Raw genomic sequence first — 23,326 nt, 5'->3', positions numbered from 1 at the left:
GATCATGTTGATGTTGATAACCATGAATTAACAGTATATGATTTTTTTTCATGTAGTACTTGATATTTGGTATTCGGAATCCAACAGTCTGTTGGATTCAGGCAAGACAGTTTTTAACAAGCAGGTGTGACTGAAGATAGTGAGACAGGATTTTAAATATTGAAAGTCATGTTGACAGATAATGGAGAGGGAAGAAATTGAAGACAAGAAGATACTGATAGACTAATGGAATATAGAGAGTGGTTTATAAACTGGAGATTCAGTAGTCTCAAAGTCTTCAAAAATGAACACTGACTAGTTATTGATAGATTATAGCAAGAATAGAAGGTGGTTAACCTGGATGGTGTTACTCTTAAAGGAGTAGAAGAGAGAGTGGACGAGCATCGTTCCAAATTAAGAAAAATCGTTTGTATCCCTCAACTATGAGGTAGATAGAGTGTTGGAGACAAATCAGACTTTAATAGAGCTTCACGGAAAGCCGGGTTTCAGTTAAGATAAGAAATGAATGATACATTTAGTGAAGACATAGGAAAATGTAGAATGATTTGTTTAGCCAAGTCCGGGGATTTCAGAAATTACAGGGAAATATTGAAATGAAAGACTTCTATTTTAATAACAGGCTATAGACATACAGTAATAATTTAAACCTTTAGGAGGCTTATTAACTTGGAGTTTAAACTATGTAAAAGTCTGAATTTACTAAAAACAGAACATTCATGCATCTATATTTAATCACATCTTGTTTGACTTCAAGAAATGATCTAGACACATCTTCTATTCAACATAGTATTGGAAGTCCTAGCCACAGCAATCAGACAAGAAAAAGAAATAAAAGGTATCCAAATTGGAAGGGAAGAGGTAAAATTGTTATTATATGCAGATGATATGACACTATATGTAGAAAAACCTAAAGGCTTCCACACAGAAACTACTAGAACTGATAAACGAATTCAGCAAGGTAGCAGGATACAAGATTAACATACAGAAGTCAGTTGCATTTCTTTACAACAACAATGAAATATCAGAAATGGAATGTAAAAAAAACAATCCCTTTTAAAATTGCAGCCCCCAAAATAAAACACTTAAGAATAAACCTGACCAAGGAGGTGAAAGACTTATATGCTGAGAACTATAAAACATTAATAAAGGTAATTGAAGATGATTTGAAAAAATGGAAAGATACCCCATGCTCTTGGATTGTTAAAATGACCATAGTATCCGAAGGAATCTACAGATTTAATGTGATCCTTATCAAATTGCCCATGACATTTTTCACAGAATTAGAACACACAATCCTAAAATTCATATGGAACCATAAAAGTCCCAGAATGGCCAAAGCCTTCCTGAAGAAAAAGAACACAACAGGAGGCATAACCCACCCAGACTTCAGACAATACTACAAAGCTACAATAATCAAAACAGCATGGTACTGGCACAAAAACAGACATATGGATCAATGGAACAGAATAGAGAGCCCAGAAATAAACCCACACACCTACGGTCAGTTAATCTTTGACAAAGGAGGCAAGAATATACAATGGGAAAAAGACAGTCTCTTTGGCATGTAGTGCTGGGAAAGCTGGACAGCTGCATGTAAATCGGTGAAGTTAGAACACACTTCACCATACACAAAAATAAACTCAAAATGGCTTAAAGACTTAAGCATAAGACATGACACCATAAAACTCCTAGAAGAGAACGTAGGCAAAACATTCTCTGACATAAATCATACCAATGTTTTCTTAGGTCTGTCTCCCAAGGCAATAGAAATAAAAACAAAAACAAATGGAACCTAAGCAAACTTACAAGCTTTTGCACGGCAAAGGAAACTATAATCAAAATGAAAAGACAACCTACAGAATGGGAGAAGATATTTGCAAATGATGCGACTGACAAGGGCTTATTTTCCAAAATATACAAACAGCTCATACAACTTAACAACAACAAAAAACCCAATCTGAAAATGGGCAGAAGACCTAAATAGACATTTCTCCAATGAAGAAATACAGATGGCCAACAGGCACATGAAAAGAAGCTCAACATTGCTAATTATTATTCTTTTTTAAAATTTATTTTATTTATTTACTTTTGGCTGTGTTGAGTCTTTGTTGCTGCACGTGAGCTTTCTCTAGTTGTGGCGAGCAGGGAGCTACGCTTCGTTGCATTGCGGTGGCTTCTCTTGTTGCGGAGCACAGGCTCTAGGCATGTGGGCTTCAGTAGTTGTGGCACGTAGGCTCGGTAGTTGTGGCTTGTGGGCTCTAGAGTGCAGGCTAGTAGTTGTGGTGCACGGGCTTAGTTGCTCCACGGCATGTGGAATCTTCCCGGACCAGGGCTTGAACCCATGTCCCTGCATTGGCAGGCAGATTCTTAACCACTGCGCCACCAGGGAAGCCCCAATGTCACTAATTATTAGAGAAATGCAAATCAAAACTACAGTGAGGTACCACCTCACAGCAGTCAGAATGGCCATCATTAAAAAGTACAAATAACAAATGTTGGAGAGAGTGTGGAGAAAAGGGAACCCTCCTACACTGTCGGTGGGAATGTAAGTTGGTGCAACCACTGTGGAAAACAGTATGGAGTTCCTCAGAAAACAAAAACAGAACTACCAGATGATCCAGCAGTCCCACTCCTGGGCATATATCTGGACAAAACTATAATTCAAAAAGATACATGCATCTCTATGTTCATGGCAGTACTATTCACAATAGCCAAGACATGGAAACAACCTAAGTGTCCATTTACAGATGCATGGATAAAGAAGCTATGGTACATATATACAATGGAATACTACTCAGCCATAAAAAAGAATGAAAGAATGCCATTTGCAGCAACATGGATGCAACTCGAGATTATCATACTAAGTGAAGTAAGTCAGAAAGAGAAAGACAAATACCAAATGATGTCACATGTGGAGTCTAAAATATGATACAAATGAACCTATCTATAAAACAGAAACAGAATCACGGACATAGAGAGCAAAGTTGTGGTTGCCAAGGGGGGAGGGGGGTGGGGAGGGATGGAGTGGGAGGTTGGGGTTAGCAGATGTAAGCTTTTATATGTATCAGTAGAATGGATAAACAAGGTCCTACTGTAATGCAGAGAAAACTATATTCAATATCCTGTGATAAACCATAATGTAAAAGAATATGTGTAGAAAAAGAATGTATATATATGTATAACTGAATCACTTTGCTGTACAGCAGTAATTAACAGAACATTGTAATTCAACTATTCTTCAATTTTTAAAAATTAAAAAAAATGATATAGATATGAATTAGGTGTGAGTCTGTATTACAAATAGATTGTTTTTTAAAAGCATTCACTAAATGTTTCTAGAGCATTAAGAAACAATATGTATTCTTTTCTGTCCAAAAAAGAATTAATTTTTTATTGAAGAAGTACATAAAATGGTATTGGGGATGAATGTAAAAGATTGCTGATGATATGACCACCCAAAGATAACTACTGTTAATAATTTGGAATTTTTTTCTATTTTATTATATCTGCACATATATTTAAGTGAAATAAGAATTCTGTTGTATATTTCAGATTGTAACTTCCTCTTTTCCCTTAAAAATGTGCTATAAACATTGTTCCATATTATTTCGAGTGCATAATTTTTTCTAAATATTTTAATACGTAGTTTTTAAAAAATCCATCTGCCTGTTAAAAATTTAAGTTCTTTTTTATTGTTGTTTTAAATAGCAGTATAATGATGATTGATATCTTTGTTTCTCAATACTTATATGATTTTCTACTCATTTCTTTAGGATGATTCATTTCCTTCAGATGAATTCCAGAAACATAATTACTCATTTATAGAGTAAATCAATTTTCCCTGAAATAATTTTATCGCAAAGATGTTAACTGCAATAAAAAATTTTTAAAAGATGTTTATAATACTTCTATAAGGAAAGTTGTAAAACTTAACCAAGGGCCAGAAAGAAATCTTAAATAATTTTTCAGAGAATATTTTCCTGCATCTAATATTATAAAGGTGTCAGTTTCTTATAAATTAATTTATACATTTAATGCACTGTTAATAAAAAACCACAACAGCAGTTCTTTTTAAAGCCTTTCAAAATTATTGTAAAGTTTTTCTGGAAATATAAATTGGGGGCAAGATGTAGCAAAGATTTTTTTTTAATTGAGATTGGACATGGGAGAATCATAACATTAGAGGTACTACTAAAATATATTAAATTTCATTAAATACTACTAAAATATATTACAAAACTAAAATAATTAAGTTAGTGAAACAGAAAACTCAGCAGTTGAGTGTGTGTGTACGTGTGTGTGCATCATCATTATTCATATATATTACAGTCAATCCCCATTATTTACGGATTCCATATTTGTGACTATTTCTGCTTGCTAAAACTTATTTGTAACCACAAAATCAATATTCATGGCACTTTTACAGTCATTTGTGGACATGCACAGAGCTGCAAGAAATTTGGGTCTCCCAAGGCCTTTGTTCCCAGCTGAGGTGTTAAACAAGGTGATGCCCTGCCTTCTTATTTGAACTCTCATGCTGTAAACAGTGTCCTTTTTGTGTGCCATGTTTTTTGCATTTAGGGGCTTTTCCTTGATGATTTTGCTGTTTAAAATGGCCCTAGAGCATATTGCCATTTATAAGCATAAAAAAACTAAAGGCGAGTGAATTGTATATTATATGAATTATCTCAATAATGCTCTTAAAAAAACTACGGACAGGGCTTCCCTGGTGGCGCAGTGGTTGAGAGTCCACCTGCCGATGCAGGGGACATGAGTTCGTGCCCCTGTCCGGGAAGATCCCCCTTGCCGCGGAGCGGCTGGGCCCGTGAGCCATGGCCGCTGAGCCTGCGAGTCCGGAGCCTGTGCTCCGCAACGGGAGAGGCCACAACAGTGAGGCCCGCATACCGCAAAAAAAAAAAAAAAAAAAACCTATGGAGAAATAACACATAAGTACCAGGCATATGGTAGAGAAGAACTTGCTAATTTAAGCACTGAAGAAAGAAGAAAAGTGACAAGGGAAAAATATCAATTGGTTTTGACTGTATAAAAGTATAAGTTTCTGAATATTAATTACCAAAACAAAATTATGGGAAACATAGCATATGGGGTAATTAGCAACATCTGAAATAAAGGATAAAAATCCTTAAATATTTTGAGACAGTAAGTAAGAGATAATTTGAAAAATTGGTAAAGAACATGACTAGATGATTCTTTATAGGAACAGTGATAGCTGGTGTATAGCTAATAGAAATGTTCAACCTCATTAGTATTCAAGGGAATAAAAATTAATACAGTGAAATGTTTGCATATTAAATTGGGCAAATCTTAATAATCAGTAATTCTCTGGGTGCAGGGAGATGTATACTCTCATATGTTGTTATATATTGATCCAATTTCTTGTATTTATTTTGGCAAATAATTGAGGAGTACATGTCATAGTGTAATCATCTGAGCCAAGTACTGGCAGTACATCAAAGAATAACATAAATATAGTCCCTACCCTCATGAATCTTTCATTGTAATTGAAGCTACAGACAAGACAATGACCTATTAAATGTACTGGATGGGCCAAAAGGTTCATCCAGTTTTTTCCGTAAGATGGCTCTAGTCGCACTCAGTTGTCTTTAACTTCATTTGAAACAGTTTCGTTAGATCGTATGTGACAGCTATCATATCAGCGTGCATTTAAAAAAAGACTTATCAAAGTTGGTGAATTTTTTTTTTTTTTTTTTTTTTTTTTTTTTTTTTTTTTTGCGGTACGCGGGCCTCTCACTGTTGTGGCCTCTCCCGTTGCGGAGCATAGGCTCCAGACGTGCAGGCTCAGCGGCCATGGCTCACGGGCCTAGCCGCTCTGCAGCATGTGGGATCTTCCCGGACCGGGGCACGAACCCGTGTCCCCTGCATTGGCAGGTGGACTCTCAACCACTGCACCACCAGGGAAGCCCCAAAGTTGGTGAATTTTTGTGTAGCCATTTTAATATTGAAGATGGAAGAAAGAAAGCAACATTTTTGGCATATTATGCTTTATTATTTCAAGAAAGGTAAAAACGCAGCTGAAATGCAAAAAAAGATTTGTGCAGTGTATGGGGAAGGTGCTGTAACTGATCAAACAGATCAAAAGTGGTTTGTGAAGTTTCGTGCTGGAGATTTTTCACTGGAGGATGCTCCATGGTCAGGTAGACCAGTTGAAGTTCATAGCGATCAAATGGAAACAATAATTGAGAACAGTCAACGTTATACCACGCAGGAGACAGCCAGCATACTCAAAAAATCCATATCAAGCGTTGAAAATCATTTGCACCAGCTTGGTTATGTGAATCGCTTTGATGTTTGGGTTCCACATAAGTTAAGCAAAAAAAACCTTCTTGACCATATTTCCGCATGTGATTCTCTACTGAAACGTAATGAAAACGTTCTGTTTTTAAAACAAATTGTGACAGGCAATGAAAAGTGGATACTATACAACAGTGTGGAACGGAAGAGATCATGGGGCAAGAGAAATGAACCACCACCAACCACACCAAAGGCCCATCTTCACCCAGAGAAGGTGATGTTGTGTACATGATGGGATTGGAAGGGAGTCCTCTATTATGAGCTCCTTCCTGAAAACCAAACAATTAATTCCAACAAGCACTGCTCCCAATTAGACCAACTGAAAGCAGCACTCAAAGGAAAGCATCCAGAATTAGTCACCAGAAAATGCATAATCTTCCATCAGAATAACACAAGACCGCATGTTTCTTTGATGACCAGGCAAAAACTGTTAACGGCTTGCCTGGGAAGTTCTGATTCAACCGCTGTATTCACCAGACATTGCACCTTTGGATTTCCATTTATTTCAGTCTTCACAAAATTCTCCTAATGGAAAAATTTTTAATTCCCTGGAAAACTAGTACTGGTAAGGAAAGGTTTTTCCAGAGGAAGTAATCTTTTGACACAGCAGTTAATATTTCTTGAAATTAGTCCAGAGGAAGAAATTTACTCAAAGAGATGTACAAAGTTAATGAACCAAGTATTATTTATTACAGTGATGAATTGGAAACGCATAACTTTTTAACAATATAAGGTTGACTCAGTGACTTATGGCATAGCTATATATTTTCATATTCACCTATTAAAATTGTATATGTAGTATCCGCTTAGAGCTTTTAGATCCTTAACTTAGTACCATTAAGGGAGACTGCAAGGATGCATACATGCTAAGTATAATGTTACCCTATAGTTAATACATTCAGTAGTATGATGCTAGGAATTCTAGGAGATCCCTGGTGACGCCCATATTTCTCTCCAATTGAATAAGTGATATGTAAATTCTACAGTCATAGCTTCATTCCCTAGTTGAAGAATTTGGGATTTGCTGCCAATTAAAATGTAAATGTATTATTGAGGAGTACCACCTTGAGATTGTCATTTGAAGGCATAATGGTAGGCTTCTTTGGTCACATGTCACTTGAAAGGGGTTTGGTAACCTACTACTCTTTTTATCATTCCTGAGCATCAGTCCTACCCTTATAAGTACTTGGAAAGGCAAATATGGTTCAACTTAATATGAAATTGCCCATATTCAAGTATATTTGATCCATAGAAATAGGAATTTCATATGGTGCAAATTGGTTTCTTATGAAGTAAGGGGATATGTGGTAATCTGCTAACATGTGTAAATCAGTGAATTTAAATGTTTTCATTGTTTTTTTAAAATTAATTAATTTATATATTTTTGACTGCATTGGGTCTTCGTTGCTGTACACAGGCTTTCTTTAGTTGTGGCGAGCGGGGGCTGCTGTTCGTTGCGGTGCACGGGCTTCTCATTGCGGTGGCTTCTCTTGTTGCAGAGCATGGGCTCTAGGCACGCGGGCTTCAGTAGTTGTGGCACGCAGTCTCAGTAGTTGTGGCTTGCAGGGTCTAGAGTGCAGGCTCAGTTGTTATATAGAGTGCAGGCTCAGTAGATATATAGAGCACAGGCTTAGTTGCTCCGTGGCTTGTGGGATCTTCCCAGATCAGGGCTCGAACCCATGTCCCCTGCATTGGCAGGCGGATTCTTAACCACTGCGCCACCAGGGAAGCCCCTAAATGTTTTCATAATAAGGTCTCGTATAATGTATGTTTATAGATTATGTAGAGATAATTCTCATTTTAAGAGTTTATTGTCCAACTTGTATATATTTCAATTTTTGAATTTTATTTTTTTATACAGCAGGTTCTTATTAGTTATCCATTTTATACATATTAGTGTATATATGTCAATCCCAATCCCCCAATTCATCACACCACCCCACACCACCCCCGCCACTTTCCCCCCTTGGTGTCCATACGTTTGTTCTCTACATCTGTATCTCAATTTCTGTGCTGCAAACCAGTTCAACTTGTATATTTTTGGCACTTTTTAATATATTGCAAAATCCTATTTAAAAAATTCATTTTTCTTCAACATGGAACACTTCACCTCAGAGAAAGTCACCCAGGTTTCTAGTAGGTTTCTAGTGGGTGACTTTGAAAGTGGGTGACTTTCATCTCTCATTTTACATGGAAAGCCTGTTCGATTTTATTTTTCTCTTCACACACAAAATTATTGATTTCTGTTATCTGTATATAAAATAATTAATTTTTTAACTTTCTGATTTTGTATGAAACTATTCAAAACAATTTTATTTTTACTTATAGGTCTCAGTTTATTAATGATGCATACCAGGAAGTACTGGATCTACTATTGCCACTAAATCTTGAGGTGATTGTTGAGCGAAATTTATCCTGGGAGTGGTACCAGGAAGTTCCTTGTTTTAATGTAAATGCTCAACTAAAGCCCATGGAGGTAACTTTTGGATGCTTATTGATTCCTGTTTTGTTTGTTAAAAAATATTGCTTGGGGACATAAGTCATTTTGTGTGTAGAAGTTATATATTAATTACCTTGGTCACAAATGAAATAATAGCATAAGAATGCATTAAATGTTCATCATTCATTTATTCAACAAATATTTGAGTGCCTACTGAGTGTTAGACCCTGTGCCAGATATTGGAGATCCGGTGGCAAAGAAGTTGTGACATTATCTCTGGCTTCATGGAACTTACCAGTATAACGCAGGGGTTGGTGGTGGTGGTGGTCCAGAGGTGAGATAGTAAAAAAGTACGCCGGCACACAATTAAAATAGTTATAAGTTATGGTAAATCTCATGAAGGAAACAAATATTAGACATGGTGCTGTAAGTATCAGTTAGATATTTTAATAAAGATGTTAGTGGAGAGGTCTAAGGCTGTAAATAATGATTTGGAAATCATCAGATTATAGATGGTATTTGAAGCTATGGGAATATATGAAGTAACATAGCAAAGGTCCTAGAAGAATGGAGTGGTTGAAGATGAAAATGGCAAATGGTTAGTAATTTAGACATAACTTTACTTCCCTATTGGTTGATATTGCGTCACAGATCTCCAGTGTAACTATCCACAAGTTCGTATTTTTATCTCTCGACTGGATGGAAGTCAAAACTGTATCACATGTTTTGGTAAAGTGACAGCAACACACACTCTTTCTGGAAGATTTCTTTAAGAAACCTACTTAACAGATTCTCTTCCCTCCCTTCACCCCCCCCATTTCCCTTTCTATTTCTCCCCATAAAAATTATATTCAAAAAGAGAAAATCATCATTTTAAAAATTTCAGATTTTTAACTTAAAGATGTATTTAAAACTTAAAACATGATCTCAACTCAAGATCTTTAAACTCTGTGTATAAGATCATACGGACTCCTTAAATTATAGATGGGCAATATCTTCTTAAGATAAATAATTGAAGTCTCTTTGTATTGGTAAGACAACAGTTAGAAACTTATAAAACATAAGTAGCAAGTTTTACCTAGCATACTGGGCAAATCTTCTCCCCACTGGGCCCAGTCATGAGGCAGATTTGTGTGGGGCGGCTGGGACACCATTTTCCTTCACTCTCCTCCAGGGAGAATCCATGCAGAATGTTCAGATGATGTTGCAGACCTTCTGCAAATGCCCAGCTGCCTTCCAGGACAGATCAAATTGGGTCTTTCCCTGCAATGATCTATCTGAATAGTTAGCAGCTGTTGTGGCTCACCCTCAGGTTCACACATTGGAACCCTCTTGGACATCATCCTCTGCATCACAAAGAGGCTAGAATCGGTTACTCTAATGCGTCCAGGCTAAGTGCTGCAGTTTGTGATTTTTGACTTGTCAGATGTTCGGTGGTAGCACACACAGCCAGTCCTGAAGTGTAGGAGCCACAGACTAGTATTCCTTGAATCCTTACAGTTCTTCCAGCTTCTTGCACTGAGCCGTTGGCAAGAGTGAAGAGTTAATGATTAATATCAGTTATTTGGGGGGTATTCAATATACATGCACTAATTGAAAGACTATGGTTTAGAAGTTGTAATATTTAATTTCATTTTATTAATTTATGTGAATATACTATTTTTGCAATACCTGCTACATAATAATCACAAAATAAGTGTCATGAATAAATGAAAATTTAAAAACAAAACATAAGTAGCAGGAATAAGGTACACATGGAGTTAATCTTAAAACACTAGATTAGTTTATCACTTTTGAAATGCAGTCAAAGGAAGCCCGATGCAAATAAAACTGTTAAATTTTGTGGAATTAAAGTTATCCCCTTCAGGTTATTAGACATATCAATTTAAAACTCACAGTTCTTTTTTTTTTTTAAACTGAATTGCTGTTTTATTAGAGTTCTTCAGAGAAATAGAACCAATAGGATATATGTGTTTGTGTGTATGTGTGTGTATACTCTTGGTCTGGATGCGTTAGACTGACTTCTTGAAGACTCAGTTTTAACCTCTCCCTGACTCTGAAGTTGAGGTCCAGGGAGAGTCAAATATGTGGTCCCCTAAGGTGGACTGCAACAGCCGCTAACTCCTCGGGTGTTTCTTGATAGGGGAAGACTCAATTTCATTCTAGTGGATCTGCCCCAGAAGGCAGCTGGGCATTTGTAGGAGGTCTGCAGGACCGTGTGTGTGTGTGTGTGTGTGTGTGTATTTTATATATTATATTATATTATATTATATATATAACATCTAGAATAATATTTGACTGAGTCTCTACATACTACGATCTAGTCAGGTTGACATAAAATTAACCATCACAGCTTTCAAGACAGTCTTATGCTAGTGGTTTTAGGCTAAATTTGCAACACATGGAGTTTTGAGTTAGTGTGTTGCATTCTTTAAGTGGACTTAAGCATGATACTTAATCATTTAAGCCTCACCTTCTTATAAAATCAGGATTATACTCTTTACACCTAGGACTTTTGTGAGGTTCAGCTAAAATAATTCATGTAAAACATAGTGTAAAATATTTTCGATTGTATAAATTTATTTTTTATTATTCTATATTTGTAAATTGAGATGCTTACTAACCAAAAAAATACAAAGGCGCTACATGAATACTTGAAAATGAAAGTTCATTTTAACGGTTTAAAATTAGTAGGTTACTTGCTACATTCATAACAAAAAACGTTCATCATTCATAGCTTCATTGATGCTGACATTTAATTTAGTTCTGTATTTCACAAGGTACTGAAGATCACATGGTCATTTCAAAAATGGAATATTCAGTTAGTAGAATTATCCAATATGTTAAAAGTTGGTTTTGTAGAGGATTGAAATGAAAATTGTTTTTCGAGTATGAAAATTTTTGACTGCATGAAATAGTAATGTTAAAATGAGCAAATCTTATTTTTTAACAGTTCATTCTTAGTCAAGAAGATATAACAACTGTTTTTAAAACATTATACGGCAACATATGGAATGAAGAAGGTGATAGTGCCTCATGTGGAGTAATAAAAGATCAGTCTAGTGTTACTAGTGGTGCTACTAATGCTTCACACCATTCAGGAGGTATGTGCTTAACCTTAAATTAGTCCCCCTCCTCTTTTCCTCTTTCCTTCTGTCCTTCCTTTAATTCTTCCTAGTTCTAGGTTTGGGTAAAATAAGATTTATAAATCTTTTCTCTTTAGCTAATCTTAATTCAGGTATTTCTGATTTGTCTGTTATTAGTCATTCTGTTGATTTTTTTTATGAATCAAAATTTCAAGTCTTGTTGTGACAAAGTTCCGTAGTATGTATTTATTCTTCTTACAACTTCCCTGTAAGTCCTTATTTTCAATTTTTCTCTTCATCCCCTCCTTTTCCCTTATTCCTAGTGCAGCATATGTTCCAGACGGAATATTTTATGTTAATATTAGGAGTATCAAAATATTAGAGATGTCAAGAGAGGATGATCATTAGTAAATGATGGATTTCAACAAATAATTAGAAGGTGGATGGAATAGAGCAGAGGGAATTGTAACTCAGAAGAAGTCTGCATCCAATGTTGGATTTAATTTATTATGTAGAATCCTAACTAGGTGCTAAGTTCAGCACCAGCACATATAGAGAATTGGGTTAATTAGAACTGCTGAGATGATTTTGCTTCACTTGAATAAAGTTCTCTTCATTCTGGCATTTTGGGGAACCCCAAATCTACCTACCTCAAAGTGAAATCTGCTAGTGCACAAGACCCACTCTTGCAAAGCACTAATATATTGCACAGCTTTTCCAGTCAGGGAGAATCCCATCAAAGAAACAACTTACATTTGTAACATTACCGGAATCCTCATTCTTACTAGCTAGAATAAACAACCTAGTCCTTTATTGTTAAATATTAATGGTCAGTTATACAGAAAATCACAAGAACCTAAGCCTGAAAGCAACCAAGGTAAAGAGATAGTGTTTCCTGAATGAAACAGAAATAATTAAGGAAACAAAAGAGAATGTGAACAAACAGAAAACAAACTCTAATTCATAATCAGAGGATTTTGAGAATATAAGAACCGAATCCTACCTTCACTACCTTCTGCCTTCGCAAGATAAGAAAGAGTTCTTGGAAACCAAAAATATGATTGCCGAAATTTTGAAACAAAACAAATGCACAAAGCGTGGGGTTAGCATGTAAGTACTGAGTTGGACTGTATGGTTAATGTAATCTCCTATGACACAGAGGAAAAATAAGCACAGAGATGGAAAGTGATATAAAACTTAAGAGTGATAGAGCTTTAGTTCAAAAGGTCCAATTTCCAGAATAATAAGTATTTCAGGAGAAAGAACTGAGGAAATGGAAGAGAAGAATCTTTCAAAGAAATAATAGAAGAAAACTCTCCAGAACTAAGTAAATATTGAAACAAAATCTTGGATGTAAAGAATCTACCAAGTTTCAAGCTGATTGAAGACTCCCCATGCAAACACATGTTCATGAAATGTCAGAACAGCAAAAGTAATATTTTTAGTTGAAGAAAAACCAGGCTGCCTATTAGGGCTTGGGGAAAAAGTGACTGCAATCAGATTTATCATGAATGAAACTGGATGGGATGGGATGGATGGAGGATGAAAGACAGTGGAGTAATATAGCCAATTTCTAGGGAAAGTTATTTTGAAGTTAGGATTCTATATATGGCCAAGCCATCATCTAAATGTGAAAACAATAATTTTCAGATTTCCCGTGACTCAGAGTTTACTTCCTTTATACCCATTCCCAAAGAAATTACAGGTATACCTCGTTTTATTGTGCTTCATTTTTTATTGTGCTTTTCAGATACTGCATTTTTTACAAATTGAAAGTGTGTAGCAACTCTGAGTCAAGAAGGTCTATCAGGTTCTCATTAGTTATCTATTTTATACATATTAGTGTATATATGTCAATCCCAGTCTCCCAATTCATCCCACCACCCCCCTCCCCCCTTGGTGTTCATATGTTTGTTCTCTACATCTGGGTCTCTATTTCTGCCTTGCAAACCAGTTCATCTGTACCATTTTTCTAGTTTCCAGATGTATGTGTTAATATACGATATTTGTTTTTCTCTTTCTGACTTACTTCACTCTGTATGACAGTCTTTAGGTCCATCCACGTCTCTATAAATGATCCAATTCCATTCCTTTTTATGGCTGAGTAGTATTCCATTGTATATATATACCACATCTTCTTTATCCATTCATCTGTCGATGGACATTTAGGTTGCTTCCATGACCTGGCTATTGTAAATAGTGCTACAATGAACCTTGGGGTGCATGCACATGAAGAGATGCTCAACTTCACTAATTATTAGAGAAATGCAAATCAAAACTGCAGTGAGGTATCACCTCACACCAGTTAGAATGGGCATCATCAAAAAAATCTACAAACAATAAATGCTGGAGAGGGTATGGAGAAAAGGGAACCCACTTGCACTGTTGGTGGGAATGTAAATTGATACAGCCACTATGGAGAACAGTATGGAGGTTCCTCAAAAAACTAAAAATAGAATTACCATATGACCCAGCAATCCCACTACTGGGCATATACCCAGAGAAAACTATAATTCAAAAAGACACGTACAAATTTTGGTTTTGTTTTTGTTTTTTTTAATAAAGTTAAAGGAATCAGTTCACAAAGAAAATAAATCTAAATGTGTATGTGCTAATAACAGAGCTTCAAAATATATGCAGCAAAAAGTGACAGAACTAAAGGAGGATATACACATATACAAAATCATAGTTGGATAGTTAGCACACCACTCTTCGTTGATAGAATATAGACTAAAAAATCAGAAAGAATATAGAATATTTGAATACTGTTAAAAAACTTGACCTAATTGACATTAATATAATACTTCACTCAACAATTGCAGAATATACTTTTTTTAAAGAACTCCTGGAATATTCACAAAGGTAGACCATTGGGGGGAGGGAAGGGCTAAAGTTTTCTGACCACATGGAGTTAAGTTAGAAATCAATAGCAATTGAATGTCAAAAAAGCTTGAAATACTTGGACATTAAACAATTTCTAAATAACTGATGGGTTAAAAAAGAAAAACAAGGGAAATCACAATTATTTAAACTGAAAATAATGAACATAAAAATGTCAAAATTTGTGGGATGCAGCTAAAGCAGTGCTGAAAAATTTGTAGCTATAAAGGACTCTACTGGAGTTAAAAATCAAAGATAAAATCTTCTACCTCAAGAAACTAGAAGAAGAGCAGATCAAACCCAAAATAAATAAAAGGAAGAAAGTAATATAGACAACAGTAGAAATCAGTGAAAGAGAAACAGATAAGCAGGAGAGAAAATTACCAAAGTCCAAAATTGTTTTCATTGGAAAGACTAATGAAATTGATAAATCCTTAGCAAGACTGATTGAAAACAAATTATCAGTATCAGAATTAATTAGATTGCAGTAGTTCACTACCAGGAGAATAAGGAAATATTTTGCATAATTTTGTGATAATAAATTCTAGAGCTTATATGAAGTGTAAAAATTTTTTGGAAAAAAGAATTACCAAAACTGACATAGGATGAAATAGAAAATCTGAGTAGCTCTGTATCTATTAAAAGAATTGAATTTCAGTGGTGAATTCTATTGAGTATATAAATAAGAAATAATACCAGTGTTAAACTTTTTGGAAAATAGAGGAGGGGGAACACTTCCTTAGACATTTTATAAAGCAAGCATTACCCTGGTAACAAAAACTAAAATCAAAAACAAAACAGAAAAAGCCACTTCAAGAAAAGAATATTGCACACCAGTATCCCTCATGAACACAGGCATAAAAATTCTTAACAACATATTAGTATACTGAATCCAGCAATAAGGATATAGGATATTTCATCTTGGCCAACTGAGAATTATCCCAAGATGAAAAGTTGGTTTAACACTCAAAAATCAATTAAGGTAACTCACCAAATTAATAGAGAAAGGAGAAAAAGTTACATCACTTAATAGATGCAGGAAAAACAGTTGATAAAATTCAGCATCTATTTGTGATAAAAACTAGAAATGTCTAAAAAGGCATACTTAATGATGAAGTAGAAAGTTTTCCACCTAAAATAGGAACAAGGCAAGAATGTCCACATTCATCATTCCTGTTCAGCTGGTAGTCATTGACAGAGCAATACAGCCAAAGGAAGGATTTTTTTTTTTTTTTAATATCTTCTCAGCCACACCACGTGGCATGTGGGATCTCAGTTCCCCAACCAGGGATCAAACCCACGCCTCTTGCAGTGGAAGTGCAGAATCTTAACCACTGGACTGCCAAGGAAGTTCCCAAGAGAAGGATTAATAGGTCTACAGAGTAGAAAGAATTAAAAATGCCTTTTTTCTCAACATGAATGACTACACAGAAAACCCTAAGAAATCTTCAACAAATTCCTAGAATTAAATCAATTTAGCATTTTTAACAAGATACAGGGTTAATATGTAACAATTGAGAAATAGGACTTCAAAAACTATTTGCAATAGCATCAGAAAACATACTTAGGAAGAAATTTAACAAAATTATGCAAGACTGCTACACTGAAAGATACCAAATACTCATGAGAAAAACTAAATGACCTATATATATGAAAATGTATGCCATGTTTGTGCATTGAAAATTCTCAGTATTGTTAAAATATCCATATTGTTTAAATGTCAGTTCTCACCATATTGATTTATATATTCAACATAATCCCAAACTTTAATAGAAATTTAAAAATTACTTTAAAAGCTTATATAGAAATGCTAAGGATTAAGAATAGCCGTGTGTGTGTGTGTGTGTGTGTGTGTGTGTGAAAGAAGAGCAAAGATTTACACTATCTAATTTCACAATTTACAATAAATCTTCAATAATTAAGTTAGTATGTTATTGGCATAACATAGACAAATAGGTTTGTAAAACAGAACAGAATGTCCAGAAGACATACAAGTAAACTGATACTCAACAAAGACTGGTCAGTAGGGAAAAGACAAACTTTTAAACAAATGGTGCTGTCATAACTAGGTAAATGTAGGAAAAATTGAACTTGTCCCTTCACACCATACACAGATTAATTTGAGATGGATGAAAGCCATATATTTGAAAGCTAAAACTTTTAAACTTCTAGAAGAAGAAACATGAAAGAATATCTTCATGAGATAGCCAAAGATTTCTTGGATAGATAAAAAAGCACTAACCATAAAAGAAAAACTTTATAAAGTAGGTCCTAGAATTAAATCAATTTAGCATTTTTAACAAGATACAGGGTTAATATGTAACAATTGAGAAATAGGACTTCAAAAACTATTTGCAATAGCATCAGAAAACATACTTAGGAAGAAATTTAACAAAATTATGCAAGACTGCTACACTGAAAGATACCAAATACTCATGAGAAAAACTAAATGACCTATATATATGAAAATGTATGCCATGTTTGTGCATTGAAAATTCTCAGTATTGTTAAAATATCCATATTGTTTAAATGTCAGTTCTCACCATATTGATTTATATATTCAACATAATCCCAAACTTTAATAGAAATTTAAAAATTACTTTAAAAGCTTATATAGAAATGCTAAGGATTAAGAATAGCCGTGTGTGTGTGTGTGTGTGTGTGTGAAAGAAGAGCAAAGATTTACACTATCTAATTTCACAATTTACAATAAATCTTCAATAATTAAGTTAGTATGTTATTGGCATAACATAGACAAATAGGTTTGTAAAACAGAACAGAATGTCCAGAAGACATACAAGTAAACTGATACTCAACAAAGACTGGTCAGTAGGGAAAAGACAAACTTTTAAACAAATGGTGCTGTCATAACTAGGTAAATGTAGGAAAAATTGAACTTGTCCCTTCACACCATACACAGATTAATTTGAGATGGATGAAAGCCATATATTTGAAAGCTAAAACTTTTAAACTTCTAGAAGAAGAAACATGAAAGAATATCTTCATGAGATAGCCAAAGATTTCTTGGATAGATAAAAAAGCACTAACCATAAAAGAAAAACTTTATAAAGTAGGCCTCATCAAAATGTTAAACTTCTGCTCATCAAAAGATACTGTCAGGGACTTCCCTGGTGGCACAGTGGTTACGAATCCCTGCCAATGCCAGCGACATGGGTTCAAGCCCTGGTCTGGGAAGATACCACATGCTGCGGAGCAACTAAGCCCATGCGCCACTACTACTGAGCCTTCACTCTAGATCCCGCGAGCCACACCTACTGAGCCCACGCGCCACAATTAATGAAGGCCACGCCCCTAGAGCCTGCGATCCGCAACAAGAGAAGCCACCGCAATGAGAAGCCCGTGCACCACAGCGAAGAGGAGCTCCCTCTCGCCACAGCTAGAGAAAGCCTGCTGCAGGAAGGAAGACCCAACGCAGACAAAAAATATATTAATTAATTTTTAAAAAGGGGAGAAAAATGATAGTATCAAGATTGTGAAAGACTGGGCTTCAGACTAGACGAAATATTCAAGATGCCTTTATCTGACCTTGTTCTTATATCTAGAATACAGAACTCCTTGAAATTAGTAACTTTTTAAAAAACAAATGACCTAAAGATTTGGATACTTTAGAAAGGATAATAGGTTAAACGGACAGTAAGCACATGATAAGGTGCTAACATATTTATCAGGAAGACTTCCGTTTACCAGACTAAAGTTTAAAAGACTGACAACACCAAATGTTGACGAGAATGTGAAACAGCTGAAACTCTCACATGTGGCTCTTAGGAAAGTGAAATAGTATAATACTTTTGACAGTTAGGCAGTTAATGTATACCTACCCTATAACAAACAATTATAAGCCTAAGTATTTACCCCCACCGTACCCCAAAATAACTACATATATACACAAAATGACTTATTTAGGAATATCTACAACAGATTTATTCATAATAGCTTAAATCCGGGGGCTTCCTTGGTGGCGCAGTGGTTGAGAGTCCACCTGCCGATGCAGGGGACATGGGTTCGTGCCCCGGTCCGGGAAGATCCCACATGCCAAGAGAAGCTAGAAGCCCGCGTACTGCAAAAAAAAAAAAAAAAAAAAGCTTAAATCTGGAAATAACCCATATGTTCATCAGCACTAGGATGGATAAATTTAATTTTCATGCAGTGCATTTTCGGAGTACATAAAGAATGAGCTACTGACACATACAGTAACATGGATGAATCTCAGAACTATTAACTGAAAGAAACTAAACATGAAAGAGTATGATATATCTTACTGCATTTATACAGAATTTAAGAACCAACAAAACTAATCTAAGGTGATTGAAATTAGAATGGTAGGGAGGTTGGGATAGACTGGGAAAGGGGTGTAAGGGAACTTTGTGGAGTGATGTGAATGTTCAGTATCTTAATTGGAGTGTTGGTGACATGGATGTATATATTTATCAAATCTCATTAAATGTTTCAGATAAGATCTATACATTTCACGGATGTAAATTTTACCTAAATTAAAAAATAAGTTACCTGGAATGGTGGTACTTGTCTCTGGAGTCTAGCAAAATGAGAATTAGGAATTGCTATGTTTTTATTATATGTCCATTTAATATGTACCATGTATATATAATACCTTGTCCCAAAATAGAAAACGTAGAAAAGATTGAATTTTGGATCCTTATGTTTAGTGGAACAATTTTTTAAATGTCATCTAAAGTATCTTGTTTGGTTTTAGATTTTGAAGTAAAATTTAAATACCAAACACATATACCAGGTACTCTAGTATGCATTTTACACATGCTGTTTTGCTTAATCTCCAAAACAAACCCAGTGGTTAGTTCTTTTATTCTCGTTTTACAAAAATTAAACCAAGAGTTTATTAAAAGTAAACCAAGAGTTTAATTAATACTCTCAGGTTATTATGTAAAGAATCCTAAGCCAGGAGTTAGTGAGTTCAACATCAGAATTTTTAAATCTTTTAAATTTTTTGGAAAAACATTATACTATACCCATTTATTTAATAATTATGTTAAATCTAGTTGAGGTCTGTTTTAATGAGTTCTACCATTCCTGACTTTTTTCTTTTGTCCAATAACTTTAATTTTTCCAAGGAACAACTGTAGTGACAGCTGCTGTGGTAGAAGTACATTCACATGCTTCCCAAGTTAAGACAACACTAAATATGAGTTTCAGAACTGATTATCTCACCATGGTACTGTATAGTCCAGGTCCTAAACAGGTAAGCTGAAGAAGAAAAAATATATTTTCTCTTGTTTCCTATATTTTGGAGTATCTGCTCCTCTGAGAAAAATTGTTGATCTTTTCACTTTAATAATAAAATAATTTTAACTATTTGCCTTTTAAAATGAGTTATCTTTCCTATAGCCAGTGATATGAAAAATAAAATTTTAAAGTTAATATTTTTCATGACTTTCCTTATGAGCTCTTTGGAGATAGAGAATGTGGTATTTCATGTCTTAAAATATGTTTTAAATTTGTGTTTTTGTGTAAAATTTGTATTGATTTCCTCTTCCACAGACTTCCTTTACAGATATTCGTGATCCTTCTCTGAAACTTGCTGAATTTAAGTTGGAGAATATTATAAGTACTTTAAAAATGTATACAGATGACTCAACATTTTCTTCCTTCTCATTAAAAAACTGTATTTTAGATGACAAAAGGCCTCATGTCAAGAAGGCAACTCCTAGGTAATAGTGTTCTAAGTTTTTACTTCAGAAATGGTTGGTATATTTTACAGAACTTACTCCCAAAGTTGCATGTTCATTTTCTGGGTATTTACTAAAATCTTCAGAGCTTCAATGCAGTTGAGTCCATAGTTCTAAGCCAACATTTGATATGCCCTGGTTATGTGCTGTTCTTGCTGAATGGTTGATTGATGGGTTATATAGAAATAATCAGTGTAATTAAATTGGTTTTTAAATTAATCTGTATTATCTAAATTATTAATCCATGCAAATTGTAATGGGAAATATATGAAAAATTGAGAAAAAATATGCTGAGATTCAAAATTCTGATAATTTCTTAAGGATATACTTCCTAATTTATGAAACAGTTGAGCTCCCAAAGTCTGTAAGTTTATTATTTGGAGTACTTTGTGATCTTACTAGGAGAAATGACTTCAGAATGCTGGTTTGTTGTCAGTGAAAGGGATAAGAGCTCTTTGAGTTTTATTGGTGTGTTTGATTATTTGTAAGATACTCATAGGAATTGTTATTATTGTGTTTTTCAGAATGATAGGACTAACAGTTGGGTTTGACAAAAAGGACATGATGGACATAAGGTATAAGAGAGTCAGAGACGGTTGGGTGGCTGATTTAGTCCTTCAAGAAATGTATATTTGTGCAAGTGTGGAATTTCTGCTGACAGTTGCAAATGTCTTTCTTGAGGCCTACACTACAGGCACTGCTGTAGAAACCAGTGTTCAAACATGGCCTGCTAAAGAAGAAGGTTAGTTATTGGCTAAAACATTTAGTATCTGTATTATTGAAGTGCTATAATAGCACTTACCTTGATTAGCCTTCTAGATGATGAGGTTAAGTGGATTAATAAGTTAAAAATATTTATTTTTCAGAGGTAAAAGGAAAACTTAAATGTGTTTTCTGATAAGATGTACAGTTTGCATATTTTTCAAGGTGTAAATATATATTGGGTTCAAAAATTATTAGACCTATATTAAAATAAGTAATTGTACTTCTTTGAAGACAGTAATTTGAAAGAATTCATTGGAAGAAAACGGAGAGAGAATAATGAAACAGCCACCCTTTTCATAATTAAAGATAGTATTTTAACTTAAAGTCCTCTTTTATTCTTGTTATATTCAATATTTATAATTTTCTATTATCTTTTACATATTTCATTCATTGTGGTAGAGTAGAAAGAGTGTCAAGCTGAGAGTTAGAAACTAGATTTATTTCCAGCTGTGCCATTAAATAGTGGAGATTTTTCCCTACATTTTGAAATATTCTTATGGCTATACCTTCTTTAAATCTTATACCAAGAGAGTTGCAGTAAATTCCTTTGGGACCTAAGATTCTTTTATTTTACTTTTTACTTAGAATGAAAGTAACATTTTCCTATAAATAATAATTTTTCATAAGTAATATATATAAGAAAGATTTATAACTATTTTAAAACATTGTTTTTATTTCTATTTTAGTACTTGTACAACAATCAGAGAAGTGGGAAATTAATATTATTATTAAAAATCCTGAAATTGTGTTTGTGGCTGATATGACAAGAAATGATGCTCCTGCCTTAGTCATTACAACACAATGTGAGATTTGTTGGCAAGGTGACTTTGAAAATAATACAATGACCGCTGCCATTAAAGATCTCCAAGTGAGAGCATGCCCATTTCTTCCAGTCAAGAGAAAAGGAAAAATCACCACTGTGAGTTTACTATTTACTTATCAGCTTAACTGTAAACTATTTTGTATTTAGTGTATGTCATTTAAGAAAGTACCGGGCTTCCCTGGTGGCGCAGTGGTTGCGCGTCCGCCTGCCGATGCAGGGGAACCACCGCTGCCATTAAAGATCTCCAAGTGAGAGCATGCCCATTTCTTCCAGTCAAGAGAAAAGGAAAAATCACCACTGTGAGTTTACTATTTACTTATCAGCTTAATTGTAAACTATTTTGTATTTAGTGTATGTCATTTAAGAAAGTACCTACATACTTTCCAACCTTACTCTGTAAAATACCTTTCTTTCTGCTTGTAGAGCCTAATGTAGATTATTATCACACCAGCTTTGAAACTCTTTTTCATTTTTCCAGTTGTTCCTTATTGTTTTATGAGTTTGTGGGGATAGTCTCACTAAGAAGTTGCTTTCATCTAGACACTTCTCAGTGAAGACTTTACTCTGACTTTCTAGCCATATCAATTCCACACTGCTTTTAGGCCTTTAAGACTTTCTACCAATTGTTTCTTGTGCTGTTTCAGTTTTATTATTTTTAATTTTTTTCTCCCATCTAGACATTTTTACCCAGACATGTTTTTTGTTTTTCTCCATATGGCTTTTTTGTACCATCAGCCATTTGTTTTGACATACTTCACATTTGTATTTTATTCTCTAATATCCTCTTGGCCTTCCTCCTCTTCATAACTGATTAAAATTCACTTCTTCAAAGATGTCTTTTCAAGTTAACTATCTGACTCCTAGTACTTGTATAAAACGCTTATAAAAATATTTAGGCTTCTACAGGAGTAATAGAAGTATAAATATTCTAAGTATTAACAACATAGAAATACAAGATGTAATTTTGTTAAAAGTAAATACCTATGTATTGGTTAGGATATAGGATAGACTGTTTCCCTAGTTTGCAAGACTGATGGCTCACCTCTAAGCAAAGAGAAGAAATAAAAAATGGAGGGCATACTGATTCTCTTTTAGGTTATACATAGATATTTTACATGTATTTTTTCTATTCACAGTCTTTTGGCTTGAATGTAGCTATATGACCACCCTTACCTTCAAAACAGGTCAGAGAATGTGGTCTCTTTTCTGAGCTATGTTATGCTCAGATGAAACTTCTGTTACCGTGGAAGAAAAGGAGAACATATAACAGGTGGCA

General features: G+C 34.6%; 1 protein-coding gene across 2 annotated transcripts in view; it reads left to right on the top strand.

Annotated features, from left to right (window-relative positions):
• VPS13A (vacuolar protein sorting 13 homolog A) overlaps positions 1-23,326 on the top strand; it is a 280,175-nt gene that overhangs the window by 158,795 nt on the left and 98,054 nt on the right. For both annotated transcript variants that reach the window (XM_024126732.3, XM_024126734.3), the window contains exons 34-39: positions 8,662-8,809; positions 11,727-11,877; positions 19,848-19,975; positions 20,275-20,444; positions 20,987-21,204; positions 21,914-22,146. In XM_024126732.3, the coding sequence (XP_023982500.1) occupies positions 8,662-8,809; positions 11,727-11,877; positions 19,848-19,975; positions 20,275-20,444; positions 20,987-21,204; positions 21,914-22,146 (1,048 nt within the window). The remainder of the gene's footprint in view (positions 1-8,661; positions 8,810-11,726; positions 11,878-19,847; positions 19,976-20,274; positions 20,445-20,986; positions 21,205-21,913; positions 22,147-23,326) is intronic.

The sequence above is a fragment of the Physeter macrocephalus genome, chromosome 9 (assembly GCF_002837175.3).
Source record: "Physeter macrocephalus isolate SW-GA chromosome 9, ASM283717v5, whole genome shotgun sequence".
NCBI lineage: Eukaryota > Metazoa > Chordata > Mammalia > Artiodactyla > Physeteridae > Physeter > Physeter macrocephalus.
Note: the sequence above shows the minus strand (reverse complement) of the source record. Positions and strands in the feature narration are given on the sequence as shown.